The sequence below is a fragment of the Muscardinus avellanarius genome (genome assembly GCF_963383645.1).
Source record: "Muscardinus avellanarius genome assembly, chromosome: 5".
Lineage (NCBI taxonomy): Eukaryota > Metazoa > Chordata > Mammalia > Rodentia > Gliridae > Muscardinus > Muscardinus avellanarius.
The window spans coordinates 49,897,026-49,916,287 of record NC_137790.1 but is presented as its reverse complement, the minus strand read 5'-3'; the positions used below and the strand labels follow the sequence as shown (position 1 = coordinate 49,916,287).

The window sequence follows — 19,262 nt, the reverse complement described above, 5'->3', positions numbered from 1 at the left end:
GGGGGCGTGGTCAGGAGGCGGGGAAGACGGAAGGGGCGGGGACGCTAGGGAGGGGCGGGGTCATGGGGGCGGGGTGGAGCCTGGGCGGAAGGGGCGGGCCCTGGAGGGCGGGGCACGGGAGGGCGGGGCCATTGTCCGGGGCGGGGAGAGGGGCGGGGCCTTGTCAGGGCGGGGCGGAGGTCGTGCTGGGCGGGGCCAGGCCGGGCGGGGCGGGTCGTGCTGGGCGGGCCCTGGCCCCGCCTGCGCCTGCGGGGAGGTGGGGCGTCTTCTGCCCGCCTGTAGCCCGGGAATTTCTTGGGTGCTGGAGGTTGCACCCTGGCAGCGCCGTGCACATGCCAAGCACACACTTTACACTGGGCCGCCCCTCCACCAGAAGCCTTATCAGTGGCGCATCGTTTGCAGTAGAAGCGGCCAAAGGGAAATGGTTGATTTCTTTAAAAAAAAAAAAAATTTATTGGGGCATTGTAGACATACATGTTAATGGGGTACAAGATGGTAGAGGCGTACGTGTACACACCACTCATGTAGCCTTTCCCCAATCCCCTCCCCTAATTTCAACACAGCCCGGAAAAAGGCAAAAGAAAGAGGGCAGCCTGGTGGTGGCTGCTGTGTAGCCGGCTTCGGGAAAGCCCAGATGTGTTGCCTTTGCAGATGGTCAGGGGGCTGGGCCGGTGCCAGGGTTCTCCATGCAGATTGGCTGCAGCCGCGTGACTAGTCGCAGGGCCCGGGCAGCAGGACCCTGGTGACTTAGGAGCACTAGGTGTGGGTCGGGTAGGATTTGGGAAAAGACCTGCAGAGGGCCCAGAAACATCCTCAACGACGAATCCGACCTCCAAGATAATGAAATCTGTTTGCTAATACTCTAGTATTTTGACATTTATAGCTATTACATTGCTTTTTGTGTTTTGTGGTTTTTTTACCTTGTCAGATTTGCGGATCAAAATCATTAAATGGCCGGATCGTGCAGGTTCGAAGCCAGCCTCGCTGGCTTAAGAGACCCTGTTTCGTTTCCAAATAAAAAAGTATAAAATAGGTCTGGGAGTGTAGCCTGGAGGTAGAAGGGCTTCTAGGAGCCCCAGTACCACAAAAAAAAAAAAAAATTAAATGGACTTTAAACTTGCTTTTTATGATCTGAAGTGATTTAAATAATGTTAAAAATAGATCTTGGCCTTTAAAAGACCACCATAAAAACATTTAGAAAGAATTAGGAACACATATGAACTGACTGACAACGCTGCTGTGATTTGTGCGTTTGATATGATATTGTGACTATGCCAGACAATGTCTTTACACATAGGCAATTAATGCAGAAATATTTAGGGGTGAATGTCAGATATTAAACTGTCCTGAAAATTGTCAGCAAAAAGAAAATGTTTACATAGTAAAATGTTAATTATTAAGTCTAGGAAGAGAATAGCTCCTCAGCCTTTTTGCTAAGATCAAGTGTAGTAAATCTAGGAGAAGGATATATAACTTTATGGTAATATTTTAAAATTTTCTGAGGTAAAAATTTTAAACTTTGATAATAGAATGTTGAGGTGAAATACAAAGCAGGGTTATACAAAGCATAGGTTTTCTGCAGCTTTTAACTGACTATTTGGACCTGGCTATATAGCAGGAGGATCTTAAATAACCTTTTGATTTCTGCTATGCTTATTAACCTATTGTTTGAGTGAATGTTGACCACCTATAATCTATAGAGTTGGCTTTTTTTTTTTTTTTTCAGTACTGGGGATGGAACCCAAGGGCATTCTACCTCTCAGTGACACCCCCAATGTTTTTATTCTTTATTTTTGAAACAGAGTCTCACTGAGTTGCAAAGGGCCTCACTAAGTAGCTGAGGATGTCCACGAAGTGCGTGTAAAGAGTTTTTTAAAAATCATTTCACATATATATATATATATTGGTGGTACTGAGGTTCCTGGAAGCCCTTCTACCTCCGGGCTACACTCCCAGACCTATTATATATATATATATATATATATATATATATATATATATATATATTTTTTTTTTTTTTTAATTTGGAAACAGGGTCTCTTAAGCCAGCAAGGCTGGCTTCGAACCTGTGCGATCCTCCTGTCTCAGCCTCCCAAGCGCGGGGATTACAAGCGTGTGCCACCACGCCCGGCTAGATTTATAAGGTTATATTTAATAGTGGTCCTGAAACATGGTTGGGGGTACAATGGATCATGCCTGTAATCCCAGCTATGGAGAGACTGAGGCAGGAGGATCACAAGTCCAAGGTCAGCTTGGGCAAGGTATGAAGCCCCTATGTTAAAATAAAAAGTACTGGGATGTAGCTCAGTGGTAGAGTGCCCCTGAGTTTGATCCCCCAGCAACACACACACACACACACACACACACACACACACACACACACACACCCTGGCTGCCGTGTCATTTGAAGTGCCTGTGGAACATCCAGGAAGTGATGCCCAGTGGTGCCCAGGAGAAGACTGGTCAAAAACCTTGAGTCCAGATGCCTAGCCTGGAGACTGACTTAGGAGTCATTGGCAGTTCAAGACCACCCTCTAAACATGGATGAGAGCAGACAAGTGGACTGAGATGGGGGTGGTCGGGGAAAGGGCCAGGGAGCCTGGGAGGAGCCATCCGAGAGGTGGAGCCCTGCAAGGCCCTGCATCCCATGCAGAGAAGCCACTGATGTGGACACTGGGAACTGTTTCTAGAAAAGGTAAATGAAAATGAAAACTGGTTTTTCTTTGTTTTGTTTTGTAGTACTGAGGATTGAACCCAGGGGCTTCTACTCCTGAGCTATACCCCAACCCTATTTAACTTTTTATTTGGAAACAGGGCCTAAGTTGCTGAGGCTGGCCTTGAACCTATGGCCCTCCAGTCTCAGCCTCCCAAGTACTGGGATTACAGGTGTGTGCCATAGCATGCAGTTTATTCTTTAGAGCCAGGCATTGTTTGTGTATGTGTGGATATATATGTATATGCATATATATATATATATGCATTGTTATATATAACATTGTTTTATATACATAAAATGTAGTAAATCTAAAACTTATATATAAATTTTACCTAACATATATATACATATATACGTATGTATGTGTATATATACATATATATGTATGTGTGTGTGTGTGTGTGTGTGTGTGTGTATATATATATATATATATATATAACTGGAACCACAGGGCATTCTACCTCCAAGGTATGCCCCATCGCTATTTAATTTTTGAGACGGGGGTCTCACTATGTTGCTGAGACTGGCCTTGTGTGCCATCATGCCCAGTCAACCCTATTTATTTATTTATTTATTTATTTATTTTTGTGGTACTGGGGTTCCTGGAAGCCCTTCTACCTCCGGGCTACACTCCCAGACCTATTTTATATTTTTGAAACAGGGTCTCTTACGCCAGCGCGGCTGGCTTCGAACCTGCGCGATCCTCCTGTCTCCGCCTCCCAAGCGCGGGGATTACAAGCGTGCGCCACCACGCCCGGCCAGTCAACCCTATTTAAAAAAAATCTAAGCCACTTCTATGTCATTCAAATCTTTCACCTCCTGCCTAGCTTCTAACACACACTCACACACACTCACACACACACCTATGGTTAGGGATCAAGTTCTTTTCACTCATTCTCATAAAACTCCCGCCATCTGCTTTTGGTTCACATCACCATCAGCGGCCACAGCTCGGCCTTCCTCACCTTGGGGAGGCTGTACACATACTTCTTAACTGCTCTGAGGATTGAACCCAGGGGCCATCCCTATTTAATTTCTTATTTGGAAACAGGGCCTAAGTTGCTGAGGCTGTCATAAATGCTCCAATCACTGCCTCGTTAGATAACTTAGTCTAGACAACATAAGTTTAGTTTTCGGGGGTGACATGGAAATTCAAATGAAAATAAGAGAGATGCAAGTCAAAGAAAAGGGGCTGAAAGTCATGAGTGATAATTGGAGTCCTTTTCATAGAATAACAGGAGAAATACCTAATGAGGATGAAATTCCAGAAGGAGAGAATATGATACTACAGAAAACAAAGGTTCAAATTTAGAGATTATCATATTGGGTCAGAGCTTTGTACAGGAAAGTGTCTATGTATGTGCACATAAATACACATGCACACAAGCACACACATAGATACATAAAATTGCTCTTACATTTCTGGTACAATTGCCTCTAAGTCAGATCTGAGTTCAGGATTTTGCTGACAGGCCATGTGACTGGGCAGATGCTATGGCTTGGTCTGGGACGTCCCTCAGTCTCGCACTGGAAGCCTGGTGCCCGGTGCAGCTGCGTCAGAGGGGGGCATTTAGGGAACAGCTGGGTCATGAGGGCTCTCACCTCATGGGTGGACTGATCCACTGATAGCTGAATGGACTACTGCGAGGTGGGACCTAGTTGAAGGAAGTGGGCCAGTGGGGGCTTCCCTGGCAGGGTTTACCTTCTCCTGGCCCTTCCCACCCTCTGCTTCCTGGCTGCCAAGAGCTGAGCAGTTTTCCTCTACAAGGCCCTTCCGCCAAGATGTTCTGCCTCACCTCGGACCCAGAGTGCCGGAGCAAGCCTACTATGCATTCAGTCCATCTTTCCTCTGCTAAGTTGCTCTTATCAGGGAATTTTTTTCTCTCTAGCACTTGGAATGGAACCCAGGAGCATTCTACCTACGGGCTATACTCCCAGGCCCATTTTATATTTTATTTGGAAACGGTCTAAGTTGCTGAGAGCCTCATTCAGTAGCCGAGGTTGGCTTCGAACCTGCGCGATCCTTCTGTCTCAGCCTCCCAAGCGCGGGGATTACAAGCGTGCGCCACCACGCCCGGCTTATTCTTTCTTTTGAAACAGGGTCTCACTGAGTTGCAAAGGGCTGAAGTAGCTGAGGCTGCCTAGCTTAAAATGGTAACTCTTGAAAGCATAGTAGTAAATCTTCATTATCTTCAATTAGATGTAATGCCAAAAGACCAAGTAACAACACCAACAAAAAGATAATCATTATCACAGTTTAAAACTTCTAAACTGGGCGTGATGGTGCTCACCTGTAATTCCAGGACCTAGGAGGCCGAGACAGAATGACTGCAGGTGCAAGGACAGCCTCAGTAACAGTGAGACTCTCAGCAGCCTAGTGAGGCTGTTTCTAAACAGAAAATAAAAAGGGCAGGACTGCAGCTCAGAGGCAGAATGCCCCTGGGTCCAATTCCCAGTACCAAAAACAAACTAACAAAACTTTTATGGTTCAAATGATACCACCAAGAGTGTGATAGGAGCTAGGCCTGGTGGCACGTGCCAGGAATCCCAGCTACTTAGCAGTCTGAGATAGAGGATCACAAATTTTAGGTCAGCCTCAAAATAAATATATATGGCTTAGTGGTAGGCCTTGGGTTCATCTGCAGTTCTTTTTTTTAAAAATAAAAATGAAAGGATACCTCAAAATGAGAGAAAAAAATTTTTTTTTTGCAATTCTGGGGATGGAACCCAGGGGCATTCGACCTCCAAGCTACACCCCCTGCCCTATTTTTAATTCTTTATTTTGAAACAGGGTCTCACTAAGTTGTGGAGGGCCTCACTAAATAGCTAAAGCTGTCCATAAACTGCGATCCTCTAGTCTCAGCCTCCCAAATGCTGGGATTACAAGTGTGCGCCACCACGCCCGGCTAGAATGAGAGAAAATATTAATGAATGTATTCGATGTGACAGTGTCTAGAACTCTTACAACTCAACAATATAAAAAGACAAGCCAATGTCAAAATGGGCAAAGAATTTTAATAGAAAGTTCTCCATATACATATATATTTAGTTAATAAACACTTGAGAAGATACTCAGTTATTAAGGAAATGCAAATCGAAGCTACAATGAAATTCCACTTCACACCCACTAGGATGGCTATATATATAAAAAAAAAACAGAAAACAAGTGCTGGTGAGGAAGTGTAGAAATGAGAAGGCTCGTACCTTTGTCAGTGAGAATAAAAAATGGTAAACTCCTTTTGTAAAACAATTGGGAAGTTCTCAAAAAACATATAATTAACTTGACCCACTAATTCTACTCTTAGGTAGATAGCCAAGAGAACTAAAAACATGTCAAAACAAATATGTATACATTAGTGTTCACAGGGCATTATGAGTAGTAGCCCAAGCCTGAAAGCAACCCAAACGTGTACCAACTGACGAATGGATAAAATAGGACATCTAAAGCCAAGCATAGTGGTGCAGGCCTATAATCCCAGGACTTGGGAGGCTTAAACAGGAGGATTGCAGATTCAAGGACAACCTCAGCAAGTAGTGAGATGCTTGTCAACCTAGTGAGACCCTGTTTCAAAATAAAAATAAAATAGGGCTTGGAGTGTAGCTTGAAGGTAGAGATGCCTCTGGGTTCAACATCCACCCCACAAATACATCCAGACAATGAAATAGTATTCAGCCACAAAACAAGAAATTACATTTGGATACATGTTAGAACAGATATAGCTTTAAAATAGTATAGTAAGTAAAAAACAAAGGTAGATACAATATATATTATACATAATCATATATTATGAATCCTTTATAATAAAATGGAATAGGCAAGTCAAAGACAGAATGGTTGCTATGGGCTGGACAGGAGAAAGGAGAATGACTACTAATAGGTTTTTTTTGAGGTCATAAAATGTTCTGGAATTAAAGAGTGATGGTTGTACAACTCTGCATCTATCAAAAAGAACTGAATTTGCTCAGCTATTTAGCAAGCACTGTCTCAAATTAAAAAATATTAAGTAGGGCTGGGGAGTGCACCTCAGAGATTGGAGGCCAGCAGTGTGTGGTGACTCAGCGAGACCGTTTCAAAATAGAATAAAATAGGCTGGGGCGTAGCTCAGAGGTAGGATGCCTCTGGTTTGATCCACAGTACCACATACACACAAAAAAAACTTCTTTTGTGGTACTGTGGGTTGAACTCAGGGCTGCCCACATGCTACGTATGCACTCTACAACTGAGTTATATCCCAGCCCTTTTTATTTAGGGTTTTGCAGGATTTTGTCAAGTTGCCCAGGCTACAACTTGAAATCCTGTCTTGGGCTTCCCAAGTAGCTAGAACTACAGACATGTACCACCAAGCCTGGCTCCAAAATGGTTTCTTTTTAATACTGTGGTTAAAACCTGGGACATCTACCTCTGAGCCACACCCCAGTGCTTTCTTTTGAAACAGGGTGTCTGGCCTTGAACCTGAGATTCTCCTGTCTTGGCCTCTCAAGTACTGAGATTGGAGGCATGTGTCAGTATATCTGGCTTCCAAGATTAAAAAAAATTTTTTTATTGGTGCATTGTAGTCATACATCTTAATGGAGTACAAGATGATACATATATGCACACCTCACTCAATTAGCCCTTACTCATTCCCACCCCATTCCTTCCCCCTCCCTCCTTATGTAGTATTAAACCAGGCATTCTACCTCTGAGTTATTATCAAGCACATCACGTGTGTTACTGCGAATATTTTAATCTGTACTTCACAAATTCTATTGTACGTTATATCTTTACAAAATAGATTTTAATCAATTATTTACTTTAAAAATGTAATTCTGAAATTTTTTATTAATTTTGAGTCTCCCTAAGTTGTTGAGGCTGGTCTTGAACCTGTAATTCTTCTGTCTCTGATTCCCAAGTACTAGGATTACAGCCATGAACCACCACGCCTGGCTTTTTAGGTTAAATTCAAGATGTTAATTGTAAAATTAAATATTACTTTCATTATCCATCCAATCTATGAAGGTGAGTTTTCCCCATGTCAAACTGTCAATTTATTTTTAAAATTTTAATTTATTTTTCTTGCAGTGTTGGGGACAGAATTCAGGACCTCAAGTATGCTAGGCAAGCACTTTACCACTGAGCTACATTATACCCAGTCGTTTTTATTTTTATTTTGAGCAGGCAGGGTCTTGCTAAGTTCCCAGCTTGGCCATGAACCTGCAATCCTCCTGTCTCAGCCTCCAGGTAGCTGGGATCATAGGTATGTACCACTGCACACACCCAGCAAACACAATTAAGATTATACTTTATAAGCAATAATAATTCCCAAGGAGTGGGGAAGGAGGAGGGAATACTTTCTCTTTTCATTCATTCAAATTCTTTCCAGTCTTGGTTTTTTTCATCTGAAAAATAGAGAGAGTAACACTAACCTCATAAAGTTGCTACATCTGAAGTTCAATTAAAATAACTCAATCTTCCAACTGGTGTTTGTTAATTCAGGTGAGAAAACTCAAGTTCACAGAGGTTAAGTAGCTCACGGCAGTGGTAATTTACCACAATTAATATCATCAGTGTTTTTTTTCTAACAGGCAGGGTCTTACTAGGTTGCCTGGCTTGCCTCCAACTCCTGGACTCAATCTTTCAGCCTCAGGCTCCAGAGTAGCTGAGCTGATGGATGTGCACCACAGTGCCCTGCTAATATTTTTTGTTTGTTTGTTTTAAATAAATTACCTCTTTTCCTCTCATCTAAATAAACAAAAGTAGAAATCTAATACAACTGCAAAATCTGAACATTTAAATTCTAAAATAATATAGTCTACATTTGGAGCAGCTGGTAATGTACAAGTGAAAGATAAAGAAGAGAGACATTTGTCTTTAAGAATAAAGTTTTGAGCAAACTGTACCATTTATTTACAATTGTAATTTATAAACAGTAACACAAACATCTTTACATTAATATTATGAAAAAAGTCCCATGACTGAAATGGGCAAAAAAATCAGACTCCAGCACATTTCTAAAGGGGGCACCAAGAAGAGGGGAAAGTACCAGAAGAGCTCTGGGGAGTCAAAATACCAAGTACTGGACCAGGTGCTATTTCATGCAAATGTCTTCAGCCACTCAAGTAAACTGCTTTTATTTAGACATCAGAATAAAATTTCTTAAATTATGTTGTCTTTTATTCACTTGATTTCTGTTAAGTAAATTAAAATAACTGGCTATTAACAGGGCACAGCTAAACATTTTTTCATCAACTCCTTAGAGATAATCTACTACATTTTATGTATGGCAAGTTGGATTTGCTATTTCTCAAATAGATTTTTAAAAATCATCCCATGGCCCCAAATATATTTCTGGATCTTTCACCACATATAATTAATACAGGCCATAGTAAATTTAGCTGAGAAAGCTGCAAAATAAAGCAGATCACTTCAGTTTTGTCACACTGAGAATGAAAGCACTTTCAAACCCTTGAAACTTGAATGAGAAAACTAAAAAAAAAACAAAAAACAAAAAACAAAGGAATAAATTTTAGGAAGTGATATAAAAACAATTGACGTTTTATACAGCTCTCTGATTATTTGGTTTTAAGTAGATATGAGTGTGGTCACGGACCATCAACTCTAGGAGGATAAATCAATGTGTGCTCAACACTTGCTCTGAAATATCCTAAATCAAATAATCCACTTGTAATAAAGACCAGTGACATTTTTACAGACACATTCTGTCTCCAAAATGCTAATTTAATCTTAACATTCCTACCTACTTATAACACTTTCAACTGCTGCTTTGAAACCATCAGGATGAAGTTAATATTTCTGAAGCACTCATTGTCCAAACAATTACCTAATGTAGCAAAGATGACTTAGAAATTGATGCTTTAATACTTCATTAGCTGGACAGCATTTTGAATTGACTAAGGTCTTCATCCACTTCATTGAAAAGATTTCTTTCTTAAGAAAAACAGTGAACTAATTATTACCTATGTTTTTAGTTTCTGATATTGTTCAGTGGATAAAACTAAATGTAGGAATTAACAAAGTCTTTTCAACTAATTCTAGCTCTATTTTTAGTGAAGACATTGCAGGATGTTTGTGATAGTGGGTTTAAAACCTGAAAAATGATGCATGTTTCCTTAAGACAGCTCTCAAAACAGAACTGCATTCTGTATCCTTGGTCCACCGGGGCATACAGTCAGTTACTTCAAAGTCATTTAATAATTGGCCTTTATAATAAATCATTTTATAAAACCAAAAATGCAAGCAAAAGTTTTAAAAAATTTAACTGTCCATAGATTGGTTATAGTCATTTACATGTAGACCTCTAGTCAAGCACCCCCATGAGCAAATGAAAGGTCACTGGTTAGTACTCAGTCAGGAAATATGTTTATGTTTCATTTAAATAATTTCCTTTTATATTAACTTTCCAAAGCATCCAAAACTTTCATTATCTGTTGTTTTATGGCTCTGGTAGCATCCCCTGCATTTGGAATCAAATACCTAAAGAAAAAAAAATGCGGATTAATATAGTGCCTTCTCTTCAGGACTAAGTGAAAATGTCAGCTCTGGTGGAAGCTTTCCCCAACCCACAAAGTCAGCAGAGATGCCCCCCTGTTTCTCCCTACAACTTATTTTAATAGGTATCAAAGTTTATTTTGGAATGACATCTGAACATAAAAGCAATGTGATTGTGCATATAGTACAGAGCTAAAATTAAATATACATAACTAGATAATAAATAAAACACACTAATAAATACCTGCTGCCCCAGGATATATATAATTTAATCAGTAAAGTCATGCTTTGGTGGTGTCTAATTCCAAAAACAATGAATAACAAATCTAATACAGAATAGTATGATCTTACACAAGAATGTTTCTTTAAAAAGATGTACATGTACAATAAAAGCACAGTTACCCCACTTACTTACTTACTTACTTACTTACTTACTTACTTACTTACTTATTATGTGGTACCGGGAATTGAAGACAGGGCACTCTACAACTGAGCTATACCTCAGCCCTAATTTAAAAAAATTTTTCTTTTATTTTAAAGCAGGGGCTTGCTAGGTTGCCGAAAGTCTCACTATATTCCTGAGGCAGTCCTTGAACCTGTGATCCTCCTGCTCAGCCTCACAAATACCGTGATTACAGATGTGCACCATCACACCTGGTTCAGTTATCCCAATTTTAGAAAGTTATGTATAATAATGAGAGAATGTTATAGGATTTGATTTTTTTTTGTGTGTGTGTGTGGTACTAAAATTGAATACAGGGGCATTCTCTACCCCAGCCCTATTTTATCTTTTATTTTAAAACAATGTCTCACTAAGTTATAGTGGGCCTTGAAAGTTGCTGAGGCTGGCTGAGAATCTGTGATCCTCCTGTCTCTGGTTACCAAGTACTGCAATTACAAGTGTGCACCACTATTTCTGGCTGAAATATTTTTTAAAAACGCATAGTAATGCCAGGAATGGTTGGCGCATACTTATAAGCCCAGTACTTGAGAGGCTGAGACAGAAAGATTGCCAGTCTCAGCTAACTAGTTTGACCCTGTCCATAAAAAATAAAAAATATGGCTAGGAGTATAGCTCGGAGGTAGAAAGTCCCTTGGTTTAAACCCCAGTACCACACACACACACAAAAAAACCATTGTAATGATTATAAAATATCAACACTATAAATTAAGTATTAAATATTAACTTCTCTTTCTAGAAACAAAAATACTTTTGTTTCATAGTACTGGGGACTGAACCCAGGAGGGCTCTACCACTGAGCTATATCCCCAGTCCCTTTCTATTTAACTTTGAGACAGGGTTTTGCTAAATTGTCAAAGCTGGCCTCAAACTTAAAATCCTCCTGTCTCAGCCTCCCAAGTTGCTGGAGTTACAGGCATGAGCCATCACATCTGGCTAAAACCACTTAAACCATTCTGTATCATCTGTAAGTGGTACACATGCAAAGTGGTATGAGAGGGGAATCTGGCTAATTTATCTTCAACTATGCCTACCTTTCAAAACTTTAGATTTAAGCCGGGTATGGTATTGCATTCTTGTAATCCCAGCATTTGGGAGGCTGAGACAGGAGGATCTGGGTCCGAAGACAATCTCAGCTACTACTTAGTGAGGCCCTTTGCAACTCAGTGAGACACTGTGTCAAAAATAAGGAATAAAAAAAATAGGGCTGGGGGTATAGCTCAGAGGTAGAATGCCCCTAGGTTCTGTCCCCAGTACTATTATTATTGTTATTATTATTTTTTTTTTTTGCGGGCCTGGGGATGTAACCCAGGGGCATTTGACCTCCGAGCTACACCCCCTGCCCTATTTTTTATTCTTTATTTTGAAACCGGGTCTCACTGAGTTGCAGAGGGCCTCACTAAGTAGCTGAGGCTGTCCGCGAACCGTGATCCTCCAGGTCTCAGCCTCCTGAATGCTGGGATTACAAGCGTGCGCCACCACGCCCGCCCAGTACTATTAAAAAAAAAAAAAAAAATCTGGGAAATCATTCAACCCCTCTGGGCTTCACATTTTTATGTATGGGATTAAAGACAGTTTAGTATCAAGATCAACTCTGTGCCAGCACATGGACTATTTTTTTCCTGGTCCACAATATGATGATAAGGAGTTTGTACAAGACTGTAAATTAGCTCCAGGCTGAGTATCCTTTATCTGAAATGCATGGGACCTGAAGTATTTTGCATTTCAGATTTTTTTAATTGTATAACTACATATACATAAAGACATCTTGGGGATGGGACTTGATTCTAGACATATAGCCTGAAGGTCATTTTAAACAAAATTTTAAATAATTTAGTTCATGAAACCCAAGATTCAAGGTGTGGAATTTTTTTTTTTTTTTTTTTTTTTTGCAGGTCTGGTGATAGAACCCAAGGGGCATTTGACCTCCAAGCTACACCCCCCTGCCCTGTTTTTTATTTTTTATTTTGAAACAGGGTCTCACTAAGTTGCAGAGGGCCTCACTAAGTAGCTGAGGCTGTCCGCGAACCGCGATCCTCTCGTCTCAGCCTCCCAAATGCTGGGATTACAAGCGTGCGCCACTACACCTGGGTGGAATTTTCAATGTATCGTGTCATGTCAGTATTCAAAATGTTTTGGATTTTGGAGCATTTCAAATTTTCCAAATAGGGATGCTCAACTTGCATTACATCACTCAGCATACAGCTTAGTTCACTGATAGTTTGTCAAAAACAAACAATTGTTTAACGAAGGAAAATAAAAACACTGACTTAAGTTCTAAGACAAATTTATTTTATTCCAAACCAGTATTTAGTATAGCATTGATACAGATTATTCTTGGGTTTTGTTTGTTATATGTTTTGGTACTGAGGGTTGAATCCATTATACCACTAAGTCATACTTCTAGCCCAATTAAATTTTTTTTTTGTTTTTGAGGGTCTGGGGATGGAACTCAGGGGCATTTGACCTCCGAACTACACCCCCTGCCCTATTTTTTTTTTTAATTCTTTATTTTGAAACAAAGTCTCACTAAGTTGCAGAGAACCTCATTAAGTAGCTGAGGCTGTCCGCGAACCACGATCCTCCAGTCTCAGCCTCCCGAATGCTGGGATTACAAGAATGCTGGGATTACAAGCGTGTGTCACCACGCCCGGCTTTTAATTAAATTATTTTTTGGTGCTTGGAATTGAACCCAGGGGCATTTTATCTCCAAGCTACACCCCTATCCTTATTTTACTTCTTATTTTTTAAACACGGTCTCACTAAGTTGCTGAGGCTGGCAGTGAACCTGTGATCCTCCTGTCTAAGCCTCCCAACTACTGGGATTATAGGAGTGGGCCACCATGTCTGATTTAGATTATTCTTAAGGACCCTTGTGTTAAAAAGTTTATGAAATTAGCTATGGTCCTTAATGAAATCACATACTCATGGTTATACCACAGTAACTAAGGATTGGGGAGAAAATAATAGTAAAGAATACTGTGTAAGTGTACAAATATCATACTCCATCACCCATACCCGAAAATAGAGGGGGAAAACCCTGCTTATTAATGACATATGGTAATTCAAACAATTATACTCTTTTTAAAAACATCTTACCTTTCGATAGCCAAGATTTCTATTCCTGAAGCACTGCTGTTTCCATATTTGAAGGTAATTAGCTCTGGATGTTTTTTTTTGGATGTAATTTTAACTACAGAATTTAGTGCTTGTCGAGACTGTATATAAGCCAATCCTTTCCGTGAAAGAATCTCCCTTAAACAGTACATATGTGTTGCGGTAACCAAGAGATGACTTGAAAGAAAAAAAGCATAAAAAATTTTAAATAAATATAATACCAGACAGGTATTGCTTCAACAACTCCAATGGTAAAAAATCTACAGCTCTAAATAAAATTACTTTTGAGTTAAAAATATATTCTAGAAACAAGTTACTACATAACAGATTTTAGTTTATTTATGCAAAATTAATTATATGTAATTAATTGCATATGCAACTATTTAAGAGGTATAAATTCAATACATTATATAAATCACTAAAATAATAATTTTTTTCTTTTTGGCAATATTGGGAATGGAACCCGGGGGCATTCTACATACACGGAGCAACACCCATAGCTCTACTAGCCCTACTTTTTTTTTTTTTTTTTTTTTTTTTTTTTTTGTGGTTCCGGGGATAAAATCAGAGGCATTCTACCTTTGAGCTACACCCCAGCACTAGCTTTTTTTTTTTTTTTTTTTTTTTTTTTTGCGGGTCTGGGGATGGAACCCAGGGGCATTTGACCTCTGAGCTACACCCCCTGCCCTATTTTTTATTCTTTATTTTGAAACAGGGTCTCACTAAGTTGCAGACGGCCTCACTAAGTAGCTGAGGCTGTCTGTGAACCTCAATCCTCTGGTCTCAGCCTCCCAAATGCTGTGATTACAAGCGTGCGCCACCATGCCCGTCCCAGCACTAGCTTTTATTCTTTATTTTGAAACCGGTCTCACTGAGTTGCAAAGGGCCTCACTAAGTAGCTAAGGCTGTCCTTGAACCATGATCCTCCTGTCTCAGCCTCCTGAATGCTGGGATTACAAGTGTGTACCACAATGCCTGGCTAAAAATAATAATTTTATTGAAATAAAATATACCTTTTGGTTTATCTATATTTGAAATTATTCTCAGTCAAAATACCATAGTCTCTATCTAGTATAAAATGTCACTAGATAACAGTTGAGTTTATATGTTTTATAAGGAAAATATATAGAATATTTTAAATTATACTTTATAATATTATAATTATATAAAATATCTTGTATTTTATACTTTATAACTGAATCCTCAAGGCAAATAGAGGACAGAATTGTTAACAGCTCCTTTGTACCTTAGTTCACTTTTAGTAAAGCAATAGGATCTACTTTCATGAAGAAGAAAGGGAATGGGTCTTTACTTAGCAGACGTGACAGACAAATGCAATGTTTTGTGAACCACAACCAGGTCCTGGATCCAGAAGAAAAGAAGTCTTTAAAGATACGTTGGGGACACTCTGAAAATTCTTCATGAATGTGTGTGTGGGAGTGGGTTAGGGATTGAACCTGGGGCATTCTACTTCTTGAGATACAGCCCAGTCCTATTTTTACATTTTCTCTATAAGATATATATATATATATATATATATTTTTTTTTTTTTTGAAACAGAGTTTTGCTAAGTTTCCAAGGCTGATCTTGAACTTGTGATCCTATCTCAGCCTCTCAAGTACTGGGATTACAGGTGTGCACCACCATGCCCAGCTTTGAAAATTCTATGATCTGTATATTGATCGATAATAATTAAATGTTTAGATGGGATAGTGACATTGAAGTTGTGTACAAAAATGCTCTTATTCTTAGGATATTTATGCTGAAATGCTTAATAAATGGAGTAAAATGTCATATTAAGCTTTTTTTGAATGATATGGGTATATTAGTATATCTATATACATATGTAGATAGGGTGGTATAAAAAAGTGTTAATAGTTGCTGAACCTAAAAAAGTATTAGAAAAGTGTGCAATGTACTAATTTCAACATTTTTTTCTCTAAAATTTTCCAAAATAAAAATTATACAAATATTTTATTTTATTTTTTTTATTTTTAGTGTGGTACTGAGGGTGGAACCCAGGGGCCTTCTACCTCCGGACTACACTCTCAGACCTAACCTATTTTATATTTTATTTGGAAACAGGATCTCAGTAAGTTGCTGAGAGCCTCACAAAGTAGCTGAGGCTGGCTTTGAACCTGTGTGATCCTCCTGTCTCAACCTCCCAAGTGCTGGGATTACAAGCATGTGCCAACATGCCCGGCTTACAAATATTTTAAAAAATCAAAACACAGAATAAAAGCTGACAAAAGAAAATTATACTGTAATAAATAGAAGTGCAGTTTTATATTATTAATTTCCCCAAATTCAATTGTGTGTGTGTGTGTGTGTGTGTGTGTGTGTGTGTGTGTGTGTGTAACTGATGATTGAACTCAAGGGCATTCTACCTCCAAGCTAGAGACCCCCACTCCTATTTTTTTCTTTTTCTTTTTGTGGTACTAGGGGGTGGAACCCAGGGGCATTCTACCTCCAATCTACACCCCAGCCCTATTTTTTATTCTTTATTTTGAAACAAGGTCACACTGAATTGCAAAGGGCCTCACTACGTAGCTGAGGCTGTCAACGAATCAAGATCCTCTTGTCTCAGCCTCCCAAAAGCTGGGATTAATACCATGCCTCGCCTATATTTTATTCTTTACTTTGAAATAGGGTCTCATTAAGTTGTAGAGGGCCTCACTACTGAGGCTGGCTGTGAACCTGGGATCCTCCTATCTCAGCCTCCCAAGTACTAAGTTTACAAGTGTACACCACCACCTCATCCAGCTCAATTTTAATCTTGAAGAAGATATTTTAAAAAATACCTAGGAAACATGTGTCCATTTTCTTTCACTTCTTTACAAGGAAAATGATGCTTGATGTCCGGCTTGTTTATCCAAGTCTGAATGTTTACAACCTCTTTTCTATCATCATCTGACATTGAAGAACTGTCAATTTCATCTACAAATTAATTTAAAGTGTTAAATGTAGATATCACTAACTTTAAAAATGGTACATTTCTTAACTTAAAAAAAAAAACGAGTATTTTGAACATATGGGTTTGAGGTAAAAAGTAAATTTTAATCTTGCTGCTACTCCACTTCCTTATGCAATGGATACTAACAAAGAAGTATCACACAACATCACTTACATGGTCAGGTAAGAATAATGAGAATATAATTTTAAAAGATTTTGGATACAGACAATGTAACTATGATCTGAATGGCTGAATTGTCTATTATTATGCAACTATGTTGAGGGTAAAGGGTGACAGTTCTTTTGCTCTTGCTGGCTTCTGATTTAAAAGAAAAATAACAACAAAATCAACCCTATGATGAATCAGCAAACCTCTATTTTTAATTAGAGAAACATAAAATATTGTAATTTTGTTTTTCTAATTCAAGAAAGAAGAATTTTAGGGTTAATATTTATAAACGTTCTTCAGTTTAATTTTTAGTAAGTACTTCAAAATATAGACATAATGATAAAGGAAATCTCACATATCTACACTCCAGCTTAAGTAGCAAAGCTCTCATATAATCACATATGCTCCCTTCCCCACCAAGAAGTAGTGACTATTTAGTGTTATCAGCTTCATATCTTTAGCCATATGTGAATATTTTAAAATTATATACAATAATGTTTTACAGTTTAAATAAAACTCTTATAAGTAGATACTTTAATTGCATTTTTTTTACAACTGCTACCCTACTTCCAATGTGGTTAAATTTATATATTTGTATGTTAATACACATAGTTCTAGTTTTCTCATTTTCATTACTGCTTAATTTTCCATCATGAAATATATGTATATGTATATATAATGTGGTTAATATAAATAGGTCACAATTTATTCATCCATTTACCACTCCTCTTTATTAATGGAGGGCTTTTAGATATTCAGAGAGGGACATGAACTGATAGATAATAGGAAGATGGATGGCCACAGAGAGGATAAATAAAAAAATAAAAATAATTACAAATAGCACATTTGCTCAAATACAAGTTTTACAGAATTTTATATCTATTAAAATGTCAGATGTGATTCATTCTAATCTAGCAATTTTACTACTAAAAATTTACCCTCTACAAATATTTCCTAAAGGTCATCTAGATACATGTATAAATGTATCTATGGCCATTTGAAACAGAAAAAAACAACTGGAAAACCAGTGTAAATTAGAAACCTGCTCAAGTAAATTATAGTATATCACAGAAAGAATGAGGAGAAAGGCGGGCTAAAATGGGAAATATGCAACATGTATTACTAAGTGGAAAAGGCAAGATGGAATTTAGGAGTCTTATTTTGTACATACATATACTGGGTTTCTTTCTAACTTAATACAAACAAATGTTAATTATTATTGCTTAATCTCGAAAACCTGAGTCACAAAAGTATAAGCCAAAGTAATAATTTTTTGGTACTGGGGATTGAACCCAGGGGCTTTTTATCTCTGAACTATATCCCTAGGCCTTTTTTCTTTTTTTTTTCTTTTTGGTGGTGATACTGGGGATGGAACCCTTCTACCTCCAGGCTACACTCCCAGACCTATTTTATATTTTTATTTTGGAAACAGGGTCTCTTAAGCCAGCATGGCTGGCTTCGAACCTGCACAATCCTCCTGTCTCCGCCTCCCAAGGGCGGGGATTACAAGCGTGCGCCACCACGCCAGGCCTATTTTATTTTTTATTTTGAAACAGGGTCTCATTAAGTTGTGGAAGGGCTCACTAAATAGCTGAGGCTGGAGGTGAACCTGTGATCCTTCTGTCTTAACTTCCCAAGTACTGGGATTACAAATGTGCACCACAAATGTCTGGCTTAAATGATTACTTTTTAAATATAAATAAAGAAAAGATAACCACTTAACAGATGGAACTTTCCCTGATATAATAGCCCCATCTTGTGGCCCTTTAGGATACTGCCTTAATTTTTTTTTAATTTTTTTTTTTTTTTTTTTGAAACAGGGTCTCACTTGAGTTGCAAGAGCCTCTTAAGTAGCTGAGGCTGGCTGCAAACCACGATCCTCCAGTCTCAGCCTCCCAAATACTGGGATTATGAGTGTGCGCCACCATGCCCGGCTTGCCTCAGTTTTTAATTCTGTACTGTAAATGGAACCCAAGGGCATTCTACCTCTGACTACGTCCCATTCCTTTTTATTTTGAAATAGGTTCTCACTAAATTCCTAAGGATGGGCTTTGAATCTGCATCTTCCTATCTCAGCCTCAAAAGTACAGGGTTACAGGTATACGCTTCCAGTTTCAAAAGATTTTTCTCAGATGTCTCAATTTTGGCTTCTCTGAACTCTAGTCCCAGAGCTCTAGGTCTCATAGTAGGGATTCAAAACAATTTAAATCCAAATCCATTGACTTAAATACAACTTCTACAATAATACCCCACACTAATCAAATTAACCCTCCCCTTAGCTGAAGACTTACTGTTAAAGCCTACTTTAACATTTCTGCTCCTTCCTTCCTTCCTTCCTCTTTCTTTTCTTTTCCTCTTT

General features: G+C 38.8%; 1 protein-coding gene across 2 annotated transcripts in view; it reads right to left on the bottom strand.

The window, feature by feature from the left end:
- Positions 1–10,108: 10,108 nt before the first annotated feature.
- TBC1D23 (TBC1 domain family member 23) overlaps positions 10,109–19,262 on the bottom strand; it is a gene marked incomplete at both ends in the record, with an annotated part of 76,174 nt that continues 67,020 nt past the window's right edge. For both annotated transcript variants that reach the window (XM_080696710.1, XM_080696709.1), the window contains 3 exons: positions 10,109–10,190; positions 13,765–13,959; positions 16,584–16,719. In XM_080696710.1, coding sequence (XP_080552836.1) covers positions 10,109–10,190; positions 13,765–13,959; positions 16,584–16,719 — 413 coding nt within the window. The remainder of the gene's footprint in view (positions 10,191–13,764; positions 13,960–16,583; positions 16,720–19,262) is intronic.